At 37.9% G+C, this 27,347-nt stretch overlaps 2 protein-coding genes across 2 annotated transcripts in view; both read right to left on the bottom strand.

Annotated features, from left to right (window-relative positions):
- Positions 1-294: 294 nt before the first annotated feature.
- On the bottom strand, positions 295-14,681 carry rbm38 (RNA binding motif protein 38). The gene is made up of 4 exons (XM_043224441.1): positions 14,014-14,681; positions 10,230-10,353; positions 6,864-6,918; positions 295-759 (listed from the first exon to the last, which is right to left on the bottom strand). The coding sequence occupies exons 1-4, from the start codon at positions 14,221-14,223 to the stop codon at positions 441-443; spliced, it is 708 nt and encodes a 235-aa protein (XP_043080376.1). The 5' UTR covers positions 14,224-14,681; the 3' UTR covers positions 295-440.
- A 2,832-nt stretch (positions 14,682-17,513) lies between these two features.
- spo11 (SPO11 initiator of meiotic double stranded breaks) overlaps positions 17,514-27,347 on the bottom strand; it is an 11,112-nt gene continuing 1,278 nt past the window's right edge. Inside the window, exons 3-14 of the mRNA XM_043224439.1 lie at positions 26,954-27,042; positions 26,300-26,366; positions 25,745-25,853; positions 25,585-25,671; positions 25,251-25,287; positions 24,117-24,226; positions 23,944-24,043; positions 22,776-22,813; positions 21,525-21,601; positions 19,571-19,682; positions 18,624-19,497; positions 17,514-18,247 (exon numbers count right to left, since the gene is read on the bottom strand). Coding sequence (XP_043080374.1) covers positions 19,378-19,497; positions 19,571-19,682; positions 21,525-21,601; positions 22,776-22,813; positions 23,944-24,043; positions 24,117-24,226; positions 25,251-25,287; positions 25,585-25,671; positions 25,745-25,853; positions 26,300-26,366; positions 26,954-27,042 — 946 coding nt within the window. The 3' untranslated portion in view covers positions 17,514-18,247; positions 18,624-19,377. The remainder of the gene's footprint in view (positions 18,248-18,623; positions 19,498-19,570; positions 19,683-21,524; positions 21,602-22,775; positions 22,814-23,943; positions 24,044-24,116; positions 24,227-25,250; positions 25,288-25,584; positions 25,672-25,744; positions 25,854-26,299; positions 26,367-26,953; positions 27,043-27,347) is intronic.

Here is a 27,347-nt window from a genome sequence, read left to right as displayed (position 1 = left end):
TTTCAGCATCATTACTCCAAAGGATTTTAGAAATCAGTGGTTTTAAACTCTAATAATATTTCACAACATCAGTTTTTCTGTATCCTTAAATGCAGGCTCTGCGAGCACAAGAGAAGTCATTCAAAACCCCCAAATGTTTGAACGGTTGTGCGCGTATGACCTTTAGTTTGGATCCGTCTGCATTACATCCCCGCCATGCGCCATTTATTCGTCGAATCTCGGTTATTCGACAATCCTCTACCAATAATATCGAATAATTAATCGTAAAGAGTGACCAGTCAGAGCACAAGTCCATAAACCTATTGTTGATGAAAAGCAGAATAACTTGAAGCCCTTTTGCATTCGCCCCCCGTCTCAGGCTGATGATGTCACAGCTGCCTGTCCCAAAAAGATGATGATGATGTTCTAGTGCAATATCAGCATGCTCCCTGCGGCCCGATCTACAGGCGGTCGGCGTGGAGCTGCTGAGGAGGGATCTGGATGAAGGCTGCGGCGCTGGGGGCTCCACCGATGGAGGGCAGGGCTGTGGGGACGGGGGTGTTCGGGGCCGAGGAGGGCCCGGGGGTGCCCGGGGGGTACATGTAGCTCAGGAAGCCTGGCGAGGGGGCGTAGGGGTACTGCTCGAAGGCCGACGAGGCGTACTGAGCGTAGGCAGTGCTGAAGTCTAGGTACGGGCTCGTGGCGCTGGAGGTGACCTGTGCGGGCAGAACCAGACTGGGCTGCAGGAAGGCCTGAGGGTAAACATACGGCTGGCTGAGTCTGCCAAAAGAGAGAGAGAGAGAGTTAACTATGAATCATCAAGACGATGAATATCCACTGTATTGATATCGGGGGAACTTTAAAATACAGTAAAATGCCATGGTTACCATGGAAACCCAGTAAACAAAGAACAAAAGCGTTCGCGGCGCTGTGATAACGATAAAGACACGGAGAAACGATATCGTCACAACATGAATATTTAAATCCCTCACAAGCCTGTGTTGATTTCTCCACGAGCAGCTCACGATCTGGTGTTTTCAGCGTGTCACAGTACATGAGGCTCTGCTCCGAGCCGCTTTCACATGAAAGTGCATCAACCATCTTCTATTGAGCGGCACTTATCAGCAAAAAAAGACAAGCTTTAGGGTCTTTCTGCTTTTTTCCCTATTAAAATAAAAGCTTTCATGCCTTAAGGTTTACAATAGTGCTGTCAAACGATTAATCGTAATTAAACGCAATCAAAAGTTTAAGTAATATATGAATGTATACTGTGTATATTCATTATGCATATACATTTTTTAATATTTAAGTATATATGTACATATTCATGTTCTCATATAAATATATAAAATATATAAACATGAATATATACACTTAAAATTATAAATATATACACTTAAATATTTATTTATTGATGCATTCATCATGTAAACAACTTATTTTGGATGTGATTAATCATTTGACAGCACTAGTTAAAAAATATATCAGGACATTATAAGTACTTTAAAGTTGTAATGTAAAATGTAATTTTTACTGTATTATTTTTCTTCAATACTCAATTTACAATAATATTACAACAGTAATTTTAATTTAGTAATTTTTTTAAATATATTTTATATTTATAATAATTATTATTGCTATTATTTCATATTTTTTTTTAATTAAGAAACAAGTTAATAGTTTATGTAATCAGGTATTAATTATAAATGTATATATTATTAAATAATTTCTAAGTTACGTTACCAGTTAAATGGATGGGAAACATTTTTTTGTCACAGTGTAGTATAAATGTAGTATAGCAGCTACTTCTCACTGACCTGCTCACTGACCTCATTAATATTTCTGGTGAGTTTCTGCCTGATGATATCATAGCCGGAGCACTACAGAGACAGAAAGTGAGACCCCCAGCGCAGACCCACGAGCCTCCCTCAGAAACAAAGAGGAGCCCAGAGGGGCCGCCGACACTGAGCTCGAAAAACTAAGAAAACACACCAAGGCGGCGACATCCTCACACACACACTCACACATCTGCAGCAGCATACACTTCCCCTCACACACAGCTGCAGTGTCACTCGTCTGCGTCCTGGGCTGAAGGATGATTTATAGGCTCTGACAGAGGCTTTGTGGAGTAGGCAAATCAACTGAGTCTGCCGTCCTTACTGACCCTATTCATCCTAGCAAACGCTAATGCAGACAGGGAAACGGAGGGATTGAGAGAGACAAGGAGGAGGAGAGAGAGAGAAACAGAGACGGGGCAAAATAAAAAAGACCAAAGCTGACAAGGGTGTGAGGACTGACAAAATAGGGCCAATGATTGCTACAAATGAGCTGGAAATGAGTGCTGCCTAAGCAGAAGCCTTCTAACCCTCGGATAAACTTATAGAAATAAGGGTTCATTCGAATTGATGCACGTTTCTCACATTTCTGACCTCACATTTTCACGTTTATCTGCTTCGCTGTTCGTCAGCACACCAGGAAAATATCTTCTTGTACTTTGTTACATAAGGGAGAAATTGAAAATGTAGAGCGCTGGCGTAGTACAGGACCCGATTGAGGACCGCTGCTTGCTACCAAAGTTCATTAGTGACCTCATTAGTGACTGAGGCTATACGTACACTAATGCGGGTACATTTGAAAATGCCATTTACTTATTGTAGTGTGGGCTGTGAAAACGGATGCATATTTATACCTGGGACCACAAAACCAGCCTTAAGTAGCACAGGTGTATATATATATATATATATATAATACATTAATGTTTCACTGCGAATGAGAAACTTTTGCAAAATGCTAGTGGAACATTTTCAAATGTCTCTGGATTAATGTAAATGTAGCCTGATTCGAAGCACTGCGTGGCTCATAAACAGTGTGAATGTTTGGTTCGGCACACAAGTATCAGACACAAATTAATCCGCAAGCTTTCTATCTTGCATTCAAAAGCAGAAGCATCATTAGAGAAGGTTAATGTATTTGGTTAAAGATTATATGGGCACATGAGATTAAAAAAGTATTGATGTGCATTGATGAATCCTTTATTCTGTTTTAAGAATTGTCCATTTTGATTTCACAGTGACTTGAAGCTAGAGTTAGGTCTTGTTTTCAGCCAAAATATCAAGAATTCCTTAAATCAAGAAGGAAAATAATCTTGTTTTCTGTTTGAAAGAAGATCACTTTGCTTGTTCTAAGTAAAAGGACAAGTCAACTTAACTTGATCATTTTTACGTGTCTAGAAAACCTTTTTTAAAGAATTTCTAGATATTTTGTCTGGAAAAGCATTTTTTGCGGCGTGTCTGCAGTCAGCTCACTAGGTTCTGCAGCGAACGTGTTGCTATCCGTGTTGAAAGAGCAATGATTCCTGATATTTTAGTCTATTTTATCTGTAGTTTATTTAGGTGGTTCTGTTGATGTGGGGATGCAGGGAGCCTTTTCATGAGAGCGACAAAGAGCACAAGCACAAAGAGAAATGAAGAGATGCGGAAGGGAGAGCAAATTATGACGACAAAGAGGAAGGACGAATGATCTTAGGTCGTGCCGTCATGCCCAGAGCAGAATATCACTTTTAGCAGCCCCAGCTGTTGGGTGTGGGGCAGAGACAGGAAGAGACAGAGGGGTTTTTAAAGGTCATATCTTAGCAGGCAAACACAGAAACAAACGGCGCAATCACTAAATTACTGATGAATTTGAGAGAGGGCCACCCTTGTCACGTCACTCCGAATAAATGTAGAGCGGCTAAAAGGAGAGCCTGTGTGACGATGTAGGGCACAGAGATTCACAGCCGTAGGAAATAAATATATACATAACCCTCAAAACATAACAAATCATACTTTTATTTATATAAAAGTATAGGTACTTTTATTCAGCACTGTATGTCCGTTTCTGCCACTGAATAAAAAAAATTGGTATTTTAAACTTTCTATACATACAAATACTTTTCAACCCTGATAATAAGAAATCAGAATATTAGAATGATTTCTGAAGGATTATGTAACACTGAAGATGCTGAAAATATGACTATGTGTTCAAATAGAAATTTTTAATAACATTTTACAGTATTGCCAGTATTTTTGATCAAATAAATGCAGCACTGGTGATCTGAAGAGACTACTTTCAAAAACATTGTTCTTTCTCTCAATACATATGATTAATCATGACATATTTTAAAGTGCCCTTGTTATGGGTAATAAAGGGTTCATTTTTTGTTTTCGGGAGTCCCAAACAACAGGTTGACATGCATGCAAGGTCAAGGGTCACGCTGAGAATGAATTAGCATTTTTATTCAGACCAGTGATAAAAGACCAACAAGTGGGCGGACAGTATGCCAATATGTCAAACATCAAACATTAAGAATAATTTTTTAAAAAGGCTCGTTTCAGTGATTCGGTGTCAGTAACTTTATACACGGCGCACTTTCAGATTTAAAACTTTGCAGGATGTTTTTAATTCACTCGAGGTGTGTTACACGCTGCAGGAAAGCTCCTTTTCAAAAATTCATACTAAATTATGGACAGTGTCACATGTCTGCCGGCTGGTGGAGTGGTGCGAATGTCTCCGTCAAGTGTTAAAGGTCAGATGTCAGTGGACATGTATTGGGCTGGAGGCGTGACGAGCTGACGGTGGAGGACAGACGGGATGTGTGTATGTGTGTATGTGAGATGCTCAAGTGCTTTGATCCTCATTGTGCTGCTTCAGCAGAGCTCCCTAACTGGCCAACACCCATCCCCCAACCACAGGGGGTTTGTTAGCGGCACCCTCCGCTCCCCTAATCCCCATCTCCAGCACCCTCAGAGAGCCCCCAGACGGGAGAAATCCCTCTAATGCCAGCCAACAGATGGCGAGAGTGGCAACCTACAACGACAGCAGGAGCGTCTTCCTGACTGGGATAACTGAGCTTCATGACAACTCGCATATATACACACACACACATATATATATATATATATATATATATATATATATATATATATATATATATGTGTGTGTGTGTGTGTGTGTGTGTGTGTGTGTATAGCACAAATGACAATGGATGCTTTGTTCAATACTGATCCTAATCAGAACAGACAGACTTAAGTTACGTTTGAGATGAAAAAAGATGAAAATCCATCATTTAGTCCTTATGTCGTTCCAAACCTATATGAAAAATGTCTCTTTCATTGTCTATACAGGAGTCTGTTTTTTGGATCTCCACAATATATAGTTAGTTTTGAAATGACGTGAGGGTGATTAAAAGATGACAGATTTGACACTTTATTAACATTAGTGTCTCTTTGATTAACTGTTAGCATGACCGAATAGCCTTTAGCTAGCACAGTGTTGTAGGTCTGATTGTTCGCGGTCTGTTGGTCGTTACTGTAGTGGTGTTAAGTTCAGCTCTAATGCATCTCTCATTATTAGCGCCGGCCGTCTCAAAGAGGAAGTTCATGATTAGGGTTAATGATCAGTAGCACTGTTAGCTGAGGACGCATACAGACCCATAATGGGCGCAGGACACCTGTTCAAACAAAAGCTAGTGAGCTTAACTAGAGACCCCCACAGATACGGACGAGACCCTTTAACATACAGCCTGTGTACACAAAATACAGCACTCGCTCCTCTTCCAAACACTAAATCTCACTCTGTACACAGAGCTCGGCTATTTACCAGAGTTATAACCTCATTATTCAACCAGATTCACATGTGTGCAATTCAGCTAGGGAATGAACTATTACATTTTATGACCACTGCATTAAATATTGACTATGTTTAATGTACAAATCATAAATGTACATTTATTTTTTAACACAATGACCAAATAGTGATTATACTAATAAGTAACCAATCATTTGGGGGTTGTTAAGTTTCTTTTATGCTTTTAAAAGAAGTATCTTCTGCTCAGCAAGGCTGCATTTATTTGATTAAAAAGTACTGTGAAAAATATTCTATTTGAATATATTTTAAAATTTAATTTATTCCTGTGATCAAAGCTAGCATCATTACTGATGATCCTTCAGAAATGTGTCTAATATTCAGAGTCTAACATTTTTTATTTGTTTTTTTAATTCTTTGTAAAATATATATATATATTTACTGACCACAGGCTTTTTAACAGTAGTGTATTCATTATTTTCACTGTTTTTAAAAAAGCACCATAAGAGTCTTTTTTACTAATAATATTTCACACTATTTATTGTGTATTTACATATTTATATCACAATATATCACTAATTACATTTGAGCATAAGTCACTTCTTTCAAAAGCAACGAATCTCGTTAGAAATTTTGTCACGCTCCTAAAAAGCCTTAAATCATAACAGTGGTAAACGTAGCATTTACGACTTCCTTCACGTAGAAAAAACAAGGGCTTCGGTATAACATGAGGCAGAGTGAACAATAACAGAGACATTTTTTAATGCACTATTTCTCTGATGTTGGCGAGTATGTGTGGGTGGGATAGGGAACAGAAAGATGTGTGTAGAGAGAGAATGAGATAAAGAAAGAGTTTTGCATAACACCTGGCTGGTTAGCAGACTTGAGGCAGGTGGGGACCTAACTGACAGACAAACAGGTCAAACAGGATAGAGACAGAGAGTGGAGAAAGTAAAAGAAAGAGAAACGCTGTCAGAAAGACACCGAGGGGGAAATAAAGAAAGAGGAAGAGAGTAAAAAGAGAGAAACTGAGACCAAGTGACAGTACGAGAGAGAATTTGGGAAGGAGGCAGAGAGATGAAAATAAACCGCAGACACTACTGTAAACACACGAGGAAGAGCTGCGCTAACGTTCACGCTCCTCGCGTCCTCAGATCTGACATTGTGAAGAATAACTGACAGTTCTGGGCTGAATGACAGGACTGCTTCCGAGGGGCCGTTCCCTCACCCCTGACATTAGCAGAATGAGAAGAGACGCTTACCCATACTGCCTCTGGATCAGGCCTGGGTGAAGCTGCTGTACTCCCGCCGAGTATCCTGTGACACAAGAGCAAAGAGATTCAAGTCTGCTTCTGAGAGTTAAAGGGACAGAGTTTCATTTCCCCCCCAAACCTGACCCAACTAAAAAAAAGCCATCTGCGTCTTTAACAAGCTTTCCTCAAGCTGCAGCTCTTAAAGACAAATGGCCATATTTGGGGTTTTTTTTTTTGTCGTACAGAAAATTAGAATATGTTTTGGGGGTCCAGAAATGAACCAGATGTAAAATGAAAGTCTTTCAGTTTAACAGTTTCAATTCATCTTCCAGTTTGTAAACACAATCAAATATTATTTGCACAGGAATGGGCTTCTGGGTCAAGAAGACACTGCAAGGCAAGTTAAAATACACACAACTTAGAAAACGGCCACAAAACGTTGAATTATATGTGTTAACATCCAACTACTGTAAAATCCCTTCATTTATATGACCACATAAAACCCAAGAACATAACCAGAAAATAATGTACCTATAAGGATGATTTATTTTTAGTGACACTTTTTATATACACCAAAGGAAATGTATCAGCATTAATATCAGCATTAATTAATTATTAGATTTTCAGTTAGGTCAAGTGTCAGAAACAGGATGTTTATTTCGACGTACACGGGAACGTTACTAATCTGTTTATTGAGAGCAATCGATTATTACAGAAATGTAAAATAAGCAGTGAAGAAGTTACATTTTTTTCATATTGAACCATTTGCAAATTATTTAATTTGTTAAATATTAGTGCTGGGCGATAATAAATAGCATCCAAAAGTTTTTGTGTACACAATATGTGTGTGTGTGTGTGTGTGTATATATAGAAATAAAATCACATACAGTATATAATTAGAAAATATGCATGTATATATTTATATTCATATAATTTATATAATTTATTTAATATATAAACATTGAATTTTCCTTAAATATATACATGCATATGTGTGCATTTATATATATATATATATATATATATATATATATATATATATATATATATATATATATATATATACATAATAAATATATATATATATATATATAATATTAGATTTTGGATGCAATTAATTGTTTAACAGCACTATAAAATCTAAAAATTGTGTTTCACAATCCATTTTATGACTACTTACATTTTTATTTAACGTAATGAAAACGTGTCGATTAATCATCAGTCCTGGATGTGAATGCACCACGGTCAGCCACCGGCAGCTAGCCTGCTTCCTAATCCCTATCATCTGACCTTTAATTACTACAAGAACACAAGCTGCACGCGTCTGCTTTTAAAGCCTGTAGAAAGTTATGCCACTACACTACTATTTTAAGTCCAGCGCATGTGCTTTCTGTTTGTTACAACGATGAGTCAATGCTGTAGCTTCATTTAACATTTTGAACCCAGAACACCCCTTTAAGAGGTCTTGGCAATAAGTGCATCTTTATGGTTATTAAGCAGCAGAAAGCGAACGGAACAGATGACAAACGCTCCGTAATTATTTGACGATCTTCTCTGGACATTAGCTCTGTAACTGAGTCATTCCCTCTCCGGTTCTCTGCTTGCCCTGCGTTTGACATTCATGACGCACATTAGTAATCCTGCGTCCTCCACAACTGCACGCTCTTTAGGCTTTAATTGGCACTCGCTCTCTCTCTCCATTCACCCGATGTGCACTTTGGTTTTTTTCTCTTTCTTCTCGTCCTGTCTGTGCGCTCTCATGAAATCACTCATGTGAAAAACTCCAGGCTGTCTGTTCTGCAGCATAACAGTGTATCTGCCCGGACACAGATCAGAAACATCTCTCGCCTGGATGCCCATTCAGCACACACACACACACACGCTCAACAGCCTCTTCTTCAGCACTGCGGTATTTGCATAAACACACTTTACACAAACCTTATGGTGAACATAATTCAACTTGTCTTTTTTTATGTCTGTCAAACAAAAAAAGCTTTCTTCTGTCAGTTTTATGCTCATGATACACAGGTCAGTGCATTTCTGTGTGTGGCGAAGCAGCATCATTCAAAAATACATACAAACGCAGATAATACAGAATATGACTGAGCATGTTTTTAATTGATGATTTCAATTTCATTTCGGCATTTTTAGGGGTTTCAAATTGTATTATTTTAATAAAAAATCTAGTTAATTAAAAGCTTTTGACTATATAAATAACCTGATTTGCTGTGATTAATAGCCTGAAATTATTGTGGAAAATGCTTTTATAAATAGTGTTTTTTAAAATTATTATTATTATATTATTATAATTTGCAAAAATATTTATCTATAAATAACTGAATAATGAACATCATCGTCATAATTTTAATTTAGTTTAATTCTGTTTTTGAAAGTTGAAATAATATATATAAATATACTTAAAATAATATGATAATATAATAAATGACTTAAAATAATCTTCATAATAAATAAGCTGAATTACTAAAACTAAAATAAAAATAATAATACTGTACAACTAAAAATACTATTTCTTCTCATTCATTTTAACATTGGCTTCATTAGTGATGTCTCTAATTTCATGTTTCCCAGAGTAAGACGTCTTAAAACTGAAGCAGTGAACAAAACTAAAATCCTGTACAACTAAAAATACTATTTCTTCTCTTAGCAGAGAGAGAAGACAAGCAGTGATGCAGGAGCGCCGTTTCAAACATGTTTGGGCGAGAACAAGAGCAGGGGCCAAACGGCCCTCTTTCCCCGAGTGAATACGGTGTGTTAGGACAGGTGTACACGCTTTAGGTTCCCTCCACAACACCCGTCCTCTTTCTGGCAAATCAGCCACAGAGCACACACAGAAATGCAAAGCTGGAGGTGGAACGATCACAGACGTGCTGACTGAACATATATCACTTTCTGCCAGTGCATTCACACACATGCACAAATGCAAATGTAGGATGGCAGTAAATTCTCGACAGGCCCAACCCCGTCAAAATAAGTGTGATATTGTGAGTGCGCTATCCAGAGTTTTGTGTGAGCGTTCACAACAAGATTATGATACGTCGAACACATGCATGGATCCTCCGCATGCAGGGACAGTGTCAGCACCAAAAAGCTCAAAAAACTATTCTTAAAGGGGAAGTGCTGAATTATTATTATTAATCACAATTCGTTTGAACATGCAACATTATGTGAGTTTGGGACAGACTTATTTCTTTGCTGGACCGATGGCTGACGGGAGAACGGAGAGAAAACCTGTTCGAAAACAGTCATTATTTCTGCGTTTCTGCGGTGCTCGAATTACACACTTGGCCTTTGAAAGTGACAGAACAATAGAAAACTGTAGGGTGTAAAACAAGTACGTTAAAAGCGTCTCTTTACCTGTCAGTGGGCTCCGTGGTTTGGCCCCGAGGTACGCCAGGTTGACATTAGCTTTGCGTCCATCAATAATAGGGTTGGGATCTTTACAAGCTCTCTCAGCTGCACTTTTATCTATCATAGTGACCTGAAGAAGGAACAGAGATTAGCAATGAGTGTCTTTTCTGTGGCTCTTTCTTGAGCAGTTTCATGGATTTATCTAATTTTTTTTGGTCATACTGTTTACATTGTTTTCTCTAATTCTATATGACTGTATTACAGGCTTAGAGGGCATTTACATGATGTCACTTTTAAATAAAAACTTCTGCATTTAGGCTCTTTATTTATACGGCAGCAGCATTTTGGGAGCCTGAAAAAAGTGTGGCAAATTCCTGAAAGTATTTTTTTTTAATCAAAGGTCAATTCATTAAAATAAACATTAAGTAAATACTATCAGACAAATAAAAAGCAAAACAATTCTAAATATAGTTGTCTATCGCTCTGTAAATATTGCTCACAGACATAGAGATTTACTTTAAATTTCACCAAGCTGATTACTCGCTAAAAACTCCCACAGATCATGGTTATATATATATTTTTATTTATTTTTTTTTTTTCTCCATTATGTTTCATTCCAATCTTCATGTCTCACTTTGCCATTTCTCCCCACATTTATAGACCCACTCAAATGAAATCAGCTGGTGGATATTACACACTGATAAATATTATGTCATGCTTAAGTTGTAAGAGTAAAGTATAACCTGTGTGCAATGATTTCCTAAAATAATAAACCGAGACATGATTTACCAGTGTTTTGCACGATGCGGCAGCTCTTATCAGCTGATCCAATTTATACAAGTTCATGTTGTCAAAAACGAGCCGTTTCAATCCATTTAAGTTGGGTTTCATCACACAACTAATCTAACAAATACAAGCATGGCATTAATACCATGCCAGTTTGCTTAAGTAGTAGGGGGTTTATGGTTATTTCTGTGAAGCGCTTAAGCGGCCTCAACTGCTGACTTGTTTTCACAGCTCGGCTCTCTGTGACAAATACTCTTGAAGTTCACTGCAATATTAGTTTGAGCTGCTCATGGCTACACGCGCACACACACACACACACACACACACACACACACACGCGCGCACACACACACACACACACACACACGCCCCACCCTGTGGAGACCCAGTGGCAGCTGTGCTCCTCAGGGCCGGTGGAACGAGAAAGACAGCCAGAGCAGTAGCGGAGCGAGCGGTTAGGAGGAGAATTCATGGGATCTGGTTTCTGTCAGGTAAACACCAGAGTGTACGCTTCGTTTCTGTAGTGCCCTTGTGTGGAGAGCGGCTCAGACTCATGAACAACACACACACACACACACACACACACACAGCTGAGAGCGTGTTATTATCTCAGTAGTCACAAAACCCGGCTAGTAAATGAGGCGACAAGCCTCAGTGAGCGTGTTGGGAAAACATTAGGGTTGTGTTGTAATCTTCTGGGAACTCTTCTGGTAACCCTCCCTCTTTTTCTTACTCCAGAATTCAGCTTGTTAAGACAAGGCCTCCCACGCAGGGAGCAGCGTATCGGCCAGGATATTAAAGACTATCATTTATGACAAAGCCAGCTGAAGTCGTCACACTCTTATACTGTTTCTTTCCTATCCTTCCTTCTCCCCCCAGAAGCCCCACCGCCTCCGTCGCTTTATCTAATGTGCATGTTTACACCTTGGCAAATGACGTGTCAGGAAAAAAAAAGAAGCATGAAGTGAAACCGCGGCCTTATCTGTGCTTTGCAACTGCTTTTGAAGGCTAACCGCGATACACTTCTGTAGCAGTGAACAGACGCTGGGCGAGAGAGAGAGAGATATAGACGAGAGAGAAACTCACAACACGTGCAGCTCATGTTCATCCACCAACCAAAAGAAAAAGTATTTTACTTGTAGAAAAAACATTTTCATTTAGATCCATTAACATGTTATGAAGCCACAGAATAAAACGGTATTAAAATAAAAAGGTATTTGCCATCTTTAACTCCTTTATTTTATTTTAAGTATAAAGCTTTTTTCTCTACATTCTTCTCCTCACAGTTATGTTATCTTACAATAATTGTTTCCCCACTACGGAATAAAAAATATAAAAGTAATGCAACTTCTTATCCAACCATTCTCATTTGTGTTATCAGAATTGCCAGAAAAATAGTCAGAGCTCAAATATATATATATATATATATATATATATATATATATATATATATATATATATATATATATATATATATATATAAATCACAATTACCTTTTACTTCTTTTTCCACAGTAGAAAAGAGCTATGCATAATAATGGTAGAATTATATATTTAAAACACTATCCCCGTAGACTGATTTAAATTAATACATTATTTTCTTACGGTATTTATTCCGTAATACATAGTGCAATTTCTTTTAATGCGCATTCATTAAAGTACCACGATATTACCATCTGATAGCATCACTTTGCCGAGTTATCACACGATCCCTTGTATAGCCGTCACAAAGCAAAGTAATGAAACGCAGGGAAAGCCTCTCATTTGATATTATAAACACAGTCAGATGTGTTTGGCTGAGCGCTCATTAGGGCCGTTCCTCTAGGCCCCTCATAACCTCCTTATTAAGTGAGCAGAGGTTGGCCTTGCAGCATATCACAGCAGATAAACCCTTGGACCGGACCACGCTTTCCGCTTACAATGCTTAAAAGAAGTATTTAAAAGGGGCCACTTCTCAGAAATCCGAGACCCTGCTTTCAAACTTCATCCAAGAGGCTAAGAAGATAATTGATGACATGCTTTTTTAGAAATAATCCACTTACAGTTCCACATGTGACTCTCAACATCACACTGGCGCACACACTTGTGGAGCAACGCGATGTAAGAGCATATTGTGCTTCTGAAAAGCTCGCAATATCTCAGGATTACGTCTAAGATCCTTCAGCACTAAATCGGACTACGTTGGAAAACATTTAGGCCTATTAAAACGGTTCATAGTAAGCGTGCGGATCATCATTTGTGACTGGCATATGCTTTAAGGCAAACTAAAGGAGTTTCTACTGTACATGCGCTGGCTTTTGTTCTTCACAACTGTAACAAAGACATGCGCTGGAGGCACGCGACGATTGCATTGTCACCTGGAGACCGCACGCGCACGAGCGATTCATTCGATTTACCGCGAATCGACTCCTTTGAACAGTTCGCGTTAAAGAACCGGTTCAAATAAATACGTCTTTATTTATATAAAAAACAACATGGTCTCTGGTTATTGTATTAAAACCAGCTCTGTTTTGTACGCGCGCTAAAAAAAAAAGCCATTATATAAAAGAACAAAAATATCTGTAACACTTCTGCTATTCAAGTAACTTTTCGTCACATGTCAGTAAAACACGAGCTCGGCTCGCTTAACGCGGGCCATTAGGTGTCGGACGCTGCTCGGTTCAGCGAGTCAGTCGACCGGAGAACAAATAGTTCAGTTTTGTTAACCGGATCAAACCGATCGTTCAAACGACTCTCAAGAACGATTCATTAACGAATCGAACGCCGCGCTCGCCTCCACAATAGATATCGCGTTTGTAATTCTGTGTAAAACCACTTACGTTTTCAAACATTCAACCCGTCGCAGTGATAAACTCGTCCGGTTCACTACTTAAACACCGCGCAAAGAACCGAGTAACTTAGCGAGAGTAAATGAAAGCCAACAAAAACAAAGTAACGTTATTGTTCTTCGCCGCAATTAAAAGCTATCGAGACCGACATAAAGCGACGGTGTTGTTTTACTCACAAAGCCGTATCCCCTGGACTTGCCCGTCTGCCGGTCCGTTATCACCACGGCTTCGTCGATGTCGCCGAAAGTCTCGAAGTATTTTCGCAGCGACGCGTCCGTGGTGTGATACGGCAGACCGCCGACGAAGATCTTGGTGAAAGTCGTGTCTTTCTGAATGCCGGGATACATCGTCTCCAGCGTCCCGTTCACGAACTGGTGCAGAAGCATCGGGCCGCCGAATTCGGTGCAGCGTACAGACGGAGCGCGCGCGCTATAAATAAATATAAACACGCATAAATAGCGAGCTGCGCTGGAGCTGCTCTACGGCGGCGAGGTAGAAGACGGTGCTTTGGCTCGCGGGTCCCGTCGCTCTCCGTCATGTGCCGAACTCCTGCACTAGTCCATGACCGGAGAAACACTGGCTGCAGGTGAAGCTCTGTGGGCTGCGGCGGCTCACACCTTCCCTCCTCCGTCCAATGCGATGCTCGTCTGATACACCCCTCCTCTCTGACGCTCACAGACCCTTCCTCTGCCTCCTCACCTTGTCTCTGTTCTGCACCTGTCTTTGTTCCGGGACTCTGAAGAAACTCTGTGTGTCTTTGATGGCAGACTGCTGTATTCCTCTACGCTTGATGTCAGTACTCGGGCGCATTTTTCACAAGCTAGCGCGATAGTGTTTCTCGTGCAGCTACCAACAGATATTAGCCACTCCCTTACGAAAACGAACCACGGTTTTAGTGTAGCGACTGTTTTTTGTCATACTGATCATCATTTTGTGTAACCGCACTTTACTGCACAAGCCATGGGTTGACGTTTAATTTGTGGTTACCATGATTTAACTAGTAAGCATGCTATTTTGGGTTTATTTGTAGTATAAATTAGTGCTGTCGAGCGGTTAATCGCATCCAAAACAAAGGTTTTTATTCACCTAATACGTGTGCACTGTGTATATTTATTATGTATATAATACACACACATACAGTATGTTTTAAAAATATTTACATGCATATATTCATATAATTTATATATATTTATATAAACATAACATTTTCTGAAATATACACATGCGTGTGTATTTATATACACACAATACATATACACAGTATACACACATATTATGGAAACAAACTCTTATTGTTTGACAGCACTAGTATAAATTAAATTAAAAGCAATATGCAATTATTAACGGAAAATCTTGTCTGTGCTCAATTTGAGTTGCATATAAAATGTGCATCCATTTTAAACTAAATGCATATTAATCAGGCATAAAAAAATGAAAGGTCAAATTTCTGCACTTAAAAAAACCCCCACGGCACTGTTTAATAACAATTTGCGTCTATGGATTCGATTTTATTTGAATAATTTTATTTTATTTTACTAAAAATGCTTAAACCAGTGTAAATCTGAAAATGGTCGGGAAAAAAATGTATGTTAAAATGCATGCATGTATAAAGAAATTATATATTAATTGGTGACGAATATATAAATCTGGATACTGAAATAATATTCAATCATATAAAATAATATACATTAATATAATACATCAGTTAAATATATATTAAATAATATATATTTAATATATATATATCACAGTTGCAAAACTGTGTGATTTTAAATAAATGTAAGATTGTTTTAGGCCTAAGTATTTGTTAGAGCGTGTGTATTTTGAGACTGTCACAAGGGGGAACTACTGTCCAGGATACTCTGGAGATGTCCCGAGGCTCTATGGGTCTATGATAGGTGTGTCACTAATCTCAGTGCTGAGGAGACACAGGACATGATGAAAACCTGCAGCATCCACAGGGAAACATCAGAGAACGCATGCAGCTACATAAAGCTATAGGCCCAGATTTAGTGTGGGGTTTTGTTTGTTTGCAGCGTTTCTTCGTCTGCCAGGGGACGGTTTCATACGCCTGATCAAGGGTTCAGCATCAAAGAGCTCAACACCAGCCCGTCAGTCGCTCACATACTGTCATTTAAATTGACAGTGCAGCCTCACGTGGGGACATTAACACCCCTGACACGCTGCTCACAGGAACTACAGATCCGCCCGCAGCCTGCCGGTCTGAAGGGGAGGCCCATCAAAGAAGAGAACTAAAGTTTGAAGATTGTTGCGGGAGGAAAGAAGCATAACTCTCAGTTGTTCGTTTTAGCCAGGCACGTTGTTGAATTAGATATCTGTATAGATGCAAATACTCTGGTGATCTCAGGATGAGGTTTAATCAGCTGGTGGGATCTCACAGAAAGAAAAAACAGTGCTGAAAACATGGTCAAATTAAATGAAAATATAATGATGAAATTATAAAAGCAGTTCCTTTTTGGTTATTTTTTGTATTATTTATGCACTATTATGGTACTTATTAATATATTGAATTAGATTGTATGTTTGTATTTTAAGTTCCAGGTGAAGCTATTTTTAAGTGCTTGTGACATATATTCTTTTTTTTAATACTTCAGTTTTTATAAATAATTCAGTTTTTGTTCTATAATGTACTGACTAACTGAACTAAAGAACTTAAGAACTTTTTTTAATTGAATATTTTCTATTGTAGTTTCAGCTTTATTTAGTTTAGCAAAAATATTTTTGCAATTGTTTTCATTTTAGTTAACAAGTGATGCTTTATAAACCTGGAAAAGTCATAAAATGAATACATTTTCTTTTCATCCATCATCCATACATCCATTCATATAACTTTATATTATACACACACACATACGTTATGTGAAATAAACACATATAAAACATGTTTTATGTCTTTAACTTGTTATATATATATATATATATATATATATATATATATATATATATATATATATATATATTTATTTATTTATATATATAAAATATATTTTTATTATATTTTTATTTATATATCTATATATATATATATATATATATATATATATATAATTTTTTTCTAAATATATATAAATATAAAAAATGGCTATATAAGTAAAACAATCACAGACCATGTACCATTGGTTAAAATAAAAATGTAAAGTATGAAGTACCTTTAATTATTGTAATTATGATATTGAACAACATCAACTGCAAAATAGGGTTGGGTTATTTATTTAAAAATACAGCGTCTATATCTTGAATTAAAACTTCGCTGAAATCAACTGATTTAATATATATACAATTTGATCACGTTTAAATCTGAAAGGCATTGTATAATATTTGTCATATTTTATTGACCTCCATGTCCTCCCAAACCTGTTTGTTGAAACGAGCGAGTGAAATGGTGGTGGAATTGAAATGTCTTTGCTGTGCGTTTCCGTCTCGTCCCTCTCTATACATCAGCATAAACTTCACCCACAATGGCAAACGCATCTATCAGTCACAATGGTGCAAGTCAGAGCGAGGCGCAGACAGGCTCCACATTCAGCTCCTCGCTTCTGCCTCAGCATTGTGTCTTACGGGGGTCGGGCTTGACCTCAGTGCTCTTGAAGACGGGCAGCACAACAAGTCTTCTGGAGAGCTTATACGTCCAGGGGACAGTAAGGCCGCTGGAAAATTTGCTGGGAATAACTGAGCAGGGCGAGACGCAGGAGTGACTTTATTGGCATGTCTTTGCTAAGTATTAAGGCTTTGGTGTTGAGCACCGATGGACACCTCACACCCTCTCCAGCCTCAAAGACTGTGAGCTGCAGGTGTTCACACCTCTCAAACCTGAAAGGGCCTGAAAGACCCTTTGTCTGCGGACAAATGTCTCCATCCAACGACAATAACCCCCAACTCAGAAGATCTCCTTATTTTATTTTCCATCGGTCGTAGAGTATTGTTGAGATTGTTTAGCACTTGAAAATAATCACGTGAGGCCTGGCTAATTTGTTACTTGTGTTCTGGCATGCAGACTGAAATTTGCAATTAGATTTGCATAATAATTATTGGAAGAGTTTAGATAGTATCTGTGAAACCTGTACTGTTTAGCTCCAATACCTTGGCTTTTTTATCACAGAAGATTTAGCTTCAACCCTGATAACATGCACAGCGTTCATCAGTCTCAATCATTCCAGCATGTTATCAAAATTATTGTTTTTAGACCTTTTTGAAAAAGAAAATGTATCTTAATGAGCCACATTCAGGTCAAATGTGCTTTGTTGGAAATTAACATTTGCAAAAACATTTACTCACCCCCAGGCCATCCAAAAGATGAGTTTGTTTCTTCATCGGATTTGGAGAAATGTAGCATTACATCACTTGTTCGCCAGTGGATCCTCTGCAGTGAATGGGTGCCGTCAGAATCAGCTGATAAAAACATCACAGTAATCCACACCACTCCAGTACATTAACATCTTGTGAAATATAAAAGCTGCGTTCATAAAAATGCATCCATCAAGACATATTTACCTGTGTTTTTTAGCTAAAACACAGTTTTATTATCCGTAATTATTAATAATGCTTCCTCCAGTAAAAAAAAAAGTCATCTCATCTGAATCAGGAGAGAAATATGCACAAGTACCAAGTCAGTTTTTACCTACGCTAAGCATTACTTTATGGACTTGGTGCAAGAAAATGACAAAACCACTTAAATTAGGGTCGTTTATGTACTATTTAGCTTGAATTGTGTTGTTGGACATTCATGGTTTTCAACCTTGTGATCTGAAAAGGGAAAAAAGACTACCTTTAAGTGTCGCAGGCTTGATTGTGTAGCTTGTTTGTGCCAAGTGTCGCGCTCTCTATTCATCAGTTCATTGGCTCAGGACCACAGTGAGGAAGCTCCCAGGGACAGCAGTCGACCGAGGACAGACAGATAATGTCATCAGGACACCAGACCTCATCGTCCTAAAATGAATCAAGTAACATGCTTCAATATTAATAAAAGGACGAAAGAGTATAAAGCATTAATGGAAAAAAAGTTTTGATATCCACCTTTTTCCTGAACTCAGAAGCTTTATACTGGACAAATATGACTCTGTCATTAGTATTTGCCTTAACCTCACAATCTAAGAAGGGTCAAAAGTGTGCAATGTCTTCTGAATAAAAGAAAAGTGAGTGCACACCGCCCCCTGGCGCTAAACGAGAGTCTCGACATTATGTCAAACACCTGAAGAACCATCCATGCATTTACCTCCAAAAATAAATAATTAACTAACAAAATAAACACACATTTATAAACCAAAAAATAAGCGTGAAGCCAACGCCTCCATAATAAACACTAACTGCACTAATATCATTTAGGAAGGTTTATTATTACTTAAAAAACCGAATTAAACATTTAATGCGAAAGGCATGAGTTTATTTATGTAGGTTATTGTTCCGCTGCATTATATTCACAGCCCAAGCAAACGTGTGCCATCCCAGAGCAGAGGCACATCTGAGTTCCTAGCTCAGTCTCCGTCTCATCTAAGGTCACATCAGCAGAGGGCAGCACACGCTCATCTCCAGCCTCCGTAGCGCAGTTTATTCGGCAGGTAGACTCGAGTGAGGAAATGTGGGGCGATGGAAGCCAGGCACTGTATCTCAGCTTTCTGCTTCAGCCTCTGCATGGTTTCTATCTGCGAAGGCGCACAGGTGCACAGGTTACTTCACGTACAGATATGTTCACATGACAAGCACGGCGCGAGGCACCTCTCTCTCCCAGGCGGGTTGGCAGGCGATGTACTCTCTGCTCCTCAAGCTGTGAATTTTCCTCTCGTCTGCTTGAGAAAATGGAATAAGCGTTTCCTCTGGGACTCTGTACCTGTGACAGCCATATGCATAACCAGAAACGATGAGAACTTACGCATTCGTAATAACCCACGCGCGAACATGAAGTAAGCGATTACACTTAGACTGCATCCACTCACTGGACACTTTATATTCTATAGAGTTAATAAAGACAGGCAGAGCACAATAGAAAAGCATGTGACTAATGCAGGGGTTAATTCTTATATATACTTGAGGGTATGTTTTTGGATCCTTTATATATATATATATATATATATATATATATATATATATATATATATATATATATATATAGTTTTCAGACACTTAACTGCAATTAATTATAGTTTAAATTTAAATTAGATGTAATTTGTTGAACTTTATAATGCTTTTGACCCACTTAAGTAGACTCTCACATCTTAACATGACATTTCATTTCAATTATTTCTATTGACTTTAAAATATAAGTGTACTGCTGAATGTACTTACAAGCATTTATGGTAAAGTCACTTCAGTTGAAACCGTTATGTAGTTACATGTAATTACACATTTGTAATGATGAAGGCGCAAGTTAGAATATATTACGCTTAAATGTAATATTTAACACACTAAAGTGGAAACTATAATCAAGTACTTTAGTATTTTATGTGATTTAGTAACACGTCAAAACAAGTGCGCCTCTTTAAAGCAAAACCAAATATCATCAAAACATAATTATTTACAATTTCCATTGAAGTCAAATTATTAACAACTTAACCTCAAACAAAGCACGTTTTATCCGTATAATACATGTTTTTATAAAATGACCTGCTTCACTATTCTTGTTACGAAGAAAGCACAAATCAGAATGAGTTTTTGTGGTCTTCTTTCATTTAAGCATTCAGGCGTGATCTTAAAGTGTCGCAGATGTTGAACAAAACATGAAAATTGGGAAGGCGTGTGAACTTGGACACACCATGTGCTGGTCCCCCACATCTGAGAAACTGCTGACATCTTCACATTTAAGAAAGCACAAATATTTAAATGTTGTGGCTTTACAATAGCATCGTGTGAAGACCAGGTCAGAATCGGTTCTCCTCATATCGTCCATCGAATCCAGCACATTTGTGCAGGAGAATGAGTATTTGGCCAACGCAACTGTTTTTAATTTCATGTAGCCTTGTTCTCCGAACGACCCTTTTTTTTTCTGAAGACGTGACATCAGCGTATCGCGATCGTACAATGCAGACGGATCTCAATCGGGTTGTGTTTCTGGGATGAGGTGGAGCAGGAAGCTGGCAGCGCGAATGTGCTGATGCTGTCGGAATCGGAACGAAAATACCTGAGGATGTGTCCAGTGCTTATTTGAATGCATGCTGGCCACACAAAAACTGCAATCCATTCACAATCCATTCTTTTTACAGCATTGAATGAAAAACAGGTTGTTGTATAGATTCGTCAAGTGCTTTTTGGCCAAATTAATGTTGTGAAAGAGCTGATTTAGTAAAGACTGCGATTGCGGTAGTCTGCTGAATCTGGATTGCAAACTAATAGCTAATGTGCCATTAATTACCCACGCCCTGTTCTTTTAAAAGCGCGAAACGGACGAAGGCGACACTAGAGAGCGTAGCATGCGAAGTGGCCAGGGTCGAACACATCACGTGCCAACAACTGCCACTGAGACTTCTTTCTACTGAGCGTTTCTAAAAAGAGCTTCTGATTTCTGAGGTCCATGACGGTTGACACATCTACTTAAAAATAGCCTTCAAGAGGAAGGAAATAAAAAACAGCAACAGCAACAAAAACCAAAACAAAAAAACCCAGAAAACGGAAACCAGAGCAAGCCCGGCCTCAATCACCAACCACAAAGCAGAGTAATGAGTTGACTTTCCCAAACCTCTGGATGTCTGAAGGCAGGAGGCCCAACCACAGCACACTGGGGACAGTCAGACTGTGGGCCTCGAAGGCCATTGCCTGAGGACAAACGACAGCTAGAGTACATAAAGCTGGACAGACTTTAAATGAGCTTACATGATTTACTAAAACAAGCTGAGTGTTGAAAAGATCAAAAATAAGTAGAGCAAATTACGGTCAAACTTAATGTATTCAGACACCTTCAACATTTCTTATTTTCAACATTATTTCACAGTTTGTTTGCTATAGTGTAGAACAAGAACTCAGAGTCAACTATTAATAAGCAATTAATTAGCAGTTTATTAAGGCAGAAGTCATAGTAAATAGTCTGTTAATTTCGGGAATTGGACTTATAAATATCTAAACGTCCTTAAAACAGAATATGTTTAATTAAGATGCAAAATGATTAGCTTTTTAGTTTAGATACGTTTACTTCTTTATTGTTTTTAATATAAATCTCTCTTTAAAAAAATCACTGCTGTCTTACAATTGTAATAAATTGCAGATTTTTATTTCATGCATTTATTCGGTCAAGATTAAATTCATTAAATATTTTTAACATTCTAGTCAAAAAACCTCAAAAAAATTAAATCGTAAAATATTAAGCTGCGTGATTTTTATATCATGGTTAATTATCTTAATCATAATTTTTCTTGAGCAAATCATCAAAGTATAATGATTTCTGAAGAATCATGTGACAGAACATTATAATAATAATATTTGACAATATTTTTTTAAACTGCATTTATGATGAATGTAGTCTTTGTGTCCATAAGAGGTTTTTCCAAAAACATAAAATAATTTGAATATAATTTTTTCTTTAATATAAAAATTAATACATTTAAAAGTATACCAAAATAATAATAATAATAATAATAATAATAATATATAAATATATATATATTTTATTAAAATTTTTTTTTTTTTGCTTATAATTATTTTTTTATATGTTTTAGGATGCTTGCATAAATTGATAGGAAAATGACAAAAACATTAAGAGTGCAGGATTCTGTACGTGAAAGAGAGTTAAAGAGCCAAACTGTTGCAGCATACTCTGCAGATGTGTCACACACATGTAGAAACGCTTTACTTTTTCCACAGGGTAAATTTTAAGTTCATGAATGAGTGCTTCCTCTTTTTTGTCTTGCCACAAAGAGAGAAGAATAATTACACGTCGCCGCAATGCAAAAGCCTCACTGGAAATTGCACAGAAATAGCAGGAAACAGGACTTACCCGTGAGCCGTACTTGTAGATGCACATGATCTCGATGCCTGGGAAAAAAGGAGAGAGAGACTGATTCTGCAATCACCACCATACCCTTGCAATTATCCTTTGGGACAGCTTAATTCACCTTAGAACAAAGTAAAGCATTACACATGCACAGAGAGCGCTGGAGTCATTGATAATGACAGTGTCAGAAATAGCAGGGGCCTCAACGCTCATACTAAACTTACTGGACCTGCCACAAATGAAAATCACTGCAGGGCTGCTTGTTCTCAAAGAAACGATCAGTGCGCCTGTGTTTCTTGTCTTTGCATTTGTGTTCAGAATTCATTGACTTCACTGAGTAGAAGTGACATTTAGGAACGCAGGGAACATGATGTTTTGTGAAGCAACCTTAACACTGAATACTTCAAGACTTTTCACTGAAACCTTGAGAGGTAGTTTGCATGACCTAGTAAGCACAATTAGAGGAACAGTTCACTCAGAATTGAAAATGTGCTCGCCCTCAGATTATACCAGCCGTACATGAGATTGTTTCTTCATCAGAACAGTGTTCAGATTTGGAGAAATATAGCATTATATCACTTGCTCACCGATGGATCCTCTGCAGCGAATGGGTGCCGTCAGAAAAGAGTCCAAACATTACAATAACACACAAGTAATCCATAATTTTTTTAATTTCAAACCGGTTAAAATATTAGCTTCATCCAGTTAAAAAAGAGTATCGCCTGTTGTACTCTAATATCAAAATCGGACACATTTCTTTTGAACTGTTGGAACAGTGCATATGTTTTATCCTGATCCAGACATTTTTTTGGCTGGAGAAAGCAATATTATAGATTGCATGAACCCAAGGACTGAAGTTAAAACATCTTATATAATAATTGATTTATTACAAACTGCAGCGTTTTGCTTAACAGACCTATAACTGATGGACTGGAGTAGTGCGGATTACTTGTATATTACTGTGAAGTATTTATCAGCTGTGTGGTCTCTTTCTGGCGGCACCCATTCACTGCAATGGATCCGTTGATGAGCAAGTGATGCAACACAAAAGTTCTCCAAATCTGTTCTGATAACAAACTCATTTACATTTTTGGATGGCCTGAGAGTAAGCAGATTTTCATTTTTGGCTGAACTATTCCTTTAATAACCATCTCAGACCCTGTATGTGTACCGTGAGGATCTGCATCCACCAGAGCAAAGACGGGGACGTGTAGCGTGTCCCACAGTTTCTTCACCATCAGTCTGCTGTTAACATCAGGCACCCCTTTGCCCTGATGGACACACAAGAACAAACATGCAGGCCTTGGAAACACACGGTAGCACTGATCTATCGAAGACATTTACAGTTATGATGATGCAGGGAGAAAGTCTGGTGCAAAGGTCATCGTCCAGCAGTCTCTGGAAAGTTGCATCCTTCTCCACTATCAGAATGAATTTTGCAGCTGATACAATGTCTTCACGTTGCTGAGGAAAGTAACAGATAATACAGCAGAGAGCACAATGATCACATCGTCTTTTAAATTTGTATATGTTTACAATCTTTTCTCTTCTTTCATAATCTACAGAATGAGTGAGTGAATCCCTTTAAAAGCTCCCATTCATTTTGTGCAGCAGTGACGTAACTTTAATGTGAATCATTGAAAATATTTCTGTAATACAAGCCTCCATTGTGCCAAAAATCCACATATCAGCGCATAGAACAACTGTGAGGCACTTGGGAATGGTCGGAAAATATTTCCAAAGTTTTGTCTTGGGTAATGGGAGAAAAACGCATTTCTGATTTAGACAGGACGTCCCTCTGTTACACAATTACCATCCAAATCAGTGTCGTTGCCAAAAAGAAAGTTAAAAATGATTATCGTTAACTGAAAAAAGCTGAAATAAAATTAAAAATCAATCATAGATATTAAATGACAACTTAAAGTAAAAATTTGACTTAAAATTAGAAGAGCGGCCTCGGAAACTAACTAAAGTGATAAGTTATAATGCCTTGAAACACGCAGTGTTATTCTATGAATAACTGAAACAGGAAGACAGGGTGGGACATATCAAACAGCCCCACCCCTTTTTAAAAATAGCCAATAGTGTTTTGTTTAAGTCTGCTCTTGCCAGAGCTCGGTATATAGACTGTATATGTAAAATAGCGCTTAATTAAACAAACGATTAATTATATTTTTCTTCATATATTTTTATATATATATATATATATATATATATATATATATATATATATATATATATATATATATATGTATACATGCATGGGTGTGTATTTATATATGCTTCATACACACTACACACATATACTTTATACATGTACTATTGATAAATACTACAACAGCATATAAATAATACTAAAACCACTTGGCCGAACGCTGGTCCACACAGGCATTCAGAGACCAGCAGAAAGACAGATCTCCACGAGGGCGTAGGGCGGCATTCATTTAATGACATGCTTAAAGTAAACAGGAAGGATACTTCTGATCCCATTAACATTGGAAGACACCGGAACCGCCTAGGGAAGAACAAGAACAGGATTATAAAGACATTACATATTTCACAGCAAAATAGTCTTGCATGGAAAAACTTAAATAGGAGTGATAAAATGAGTGAGTAGATTCAGAATGGTGTGTGTCAGACCAGTGGTAAAGTGGAAGAGCAAACTGATGTGAAGATTTGACAGAAACGGTCTAAAAATGTTGCAAGTAGAATTATAGATGAAGGTTTGTGGGCAGAAGGGGCTTGCATAAATCATGCGCTGGCACACAGTGAGCATTAAAAGGGTTTTAAAGAAAGGTCGATCTGGACTCACGGTGGAGCTGGAATTGCAGTCCACTTTTGTGCCATCTTCCTCCAAGTAACACAGATCACCTGACATTAAGCCTTTGGATGTGGCAAACTGTGAGGATCATTCAAATAAATCATTTAACGGGAACATACTCTCTTTAGCGCTTATGAAAAAAGTGCCGTACCACATGCAGACTCCTGCGAGGAACCTCGAGCATGCATGAAACGTCATCCAGGACGGAGTCCAAGGTCCTCTGGGACCCGAACAGCTGTGGATCGTTATAGTATATGTCCCTGACGGAGAGAAAAGAAAACATTTCAGTGCACAGGTGTACTTGACAAATCACGTCATAAAAATCAAAGCTTCCACCTGCTCCCTATATCAGATGATTTATGATGCTGTTTGCTGGTTTATAATCACATCATCACTTACATCCACAGGTGGTTTCGATGAAACGCTCCGCAAAAGCTGACAAAAATGTTAAATATTTAGACACGAAACGGGCAATAACTAAAAGGCTCTGGAGTAAAACTCGGGTCTTGGGTAGATGACTTGAAATAGTTCTAAGAGGTCCTGCTAAAACAGTTTTTCTGTCCATTTTTATGCAAATGTGGAATATACAAGTACTTAAAAAAAAAGCTCGACACAAACCACATAAAGCGAACCACTGAAGGTTAGCAGTTAATTAAAAGCGTAATAAATATGAACGATGAGCACATTTGAACTGAATATCACTTACCTTTTAGTAGCATAGGAGTCACTTTGCACAAGTTTGTAAATAATAGACAAGAGCTTCAAAATCAGGGCTGTAAAACACACATAGATATCACATAGCTGACAATATTAGTCAACTAGAAAAATAAAATGTTTTGCCCGTGTGAAACGTATCATGCTATGTGCAGGTGGCTGGCAGAGGGCTGCGGTGTGATTTCTTAAGCCCTATTAAGACGCTTATTGTTTCTCACCGGCACATAACTCATTTTCACCATTTACAGGGGCACCGTTCGTGTAATATTTTCTCTATCCGGCCAAATTACCTACTGTTTTTGACAAATACCAGGGTCATGTGGTAATTTAATTGCTGCCCAAATCCCCATTTTTAAGTTTTAAAGTTTTGACATGGGTCTTTGTAACGGAATGTAAGCAATAGTTTTAAAGTGCGTTTTATATACACTTATCTACATAATGCATCACATATAATTAGACAATAGCTCGTACAATAGCACAAAGATAAATGCACAAATATAATAGTGCATCTATGTTCCTACTTTTAAACAAGAGATTTTTTTGCCTGTTTTATTGTCCGCCGTGCAAAAACACGTCAGATTAAATTTGAAACGTATCCACAAAAAAAAAAAAAAAAAAAAAAAAAAGTGTATTTAGGTAATCTTACCAAATCTGGCGGCTGATAAAGGGCAGTCACATCGGAGGGCCGTCTCTGGGACGTCTGCTTTCCGTACCAAACCTACAGACTTAAGAAATCTGAAAGGAACAGCGGCATCAGTTTTACTCGTTTCCATTTCCTCTCATTTATTTTCTGAAAATGAGTTTTTGTTGGCTGAGAGCGCTTAAGTCATTACACGCGCTGAAAAAAGCGCAAAGAAAATGAAGAGTTACATCATGTTACGAGTTCAATGTTTTGGGTAAAGCATCTTGATGTCTCATCAAAGAAATCTTATGATGATCATAACCAAATGCTGCTCTGGGAAAGAGTGCTGTGAGGTTTTATTGTTGCACGTGCTGAAATAACTCACTTAAATGAGTGTTTCGTCCTCGTATCTGCTATT

Source organism: Puntigrus tetrazona, chromosome 23 (genome assembly GCF_018831695.1).
Source record: "Puntigrus tetrazona isolate hp1 chromosome 23, ASM1883169v1, whole genome shotgun sequence".
Lineage (NCBI taxonomy): Eukaryota > Metazoa > Chordata > Actinopteri > Cypriniformes > Cyprinidae > Puntigrus > Puntigrus tetrazona.
The sequence above is the reverse complement of the archived record's forward strand: the minus strand, read 5'-3'. Positions and strand labels throughout refer to the sequence as shown.

Excerpts from the sequence above, each read along its gene's own strand:
- rbm38 (XM_043224441.1), bottom strand. The coding sequence starts at position 14,223 with ATGCTTCTGCACCAGTTCGTGAACGGGACGCTGGAGACGATGTATCCC. Across the intron at positions 10,354-14,013 it reads AGTCCAGGGGATACGGCTTT|GTCACTATGATAGATAAAAG; the intron begins GTGAGTAAAACA and ends TTCCTTCTTCAG. Across the intron at positions 6,919-10,229 it reads ACCACGGAGCCCACTGACAG|GATACTCGGCGGGAGTACAG; the intron begins GTAAAGAGACGC and ends CTTGTGTCACAG.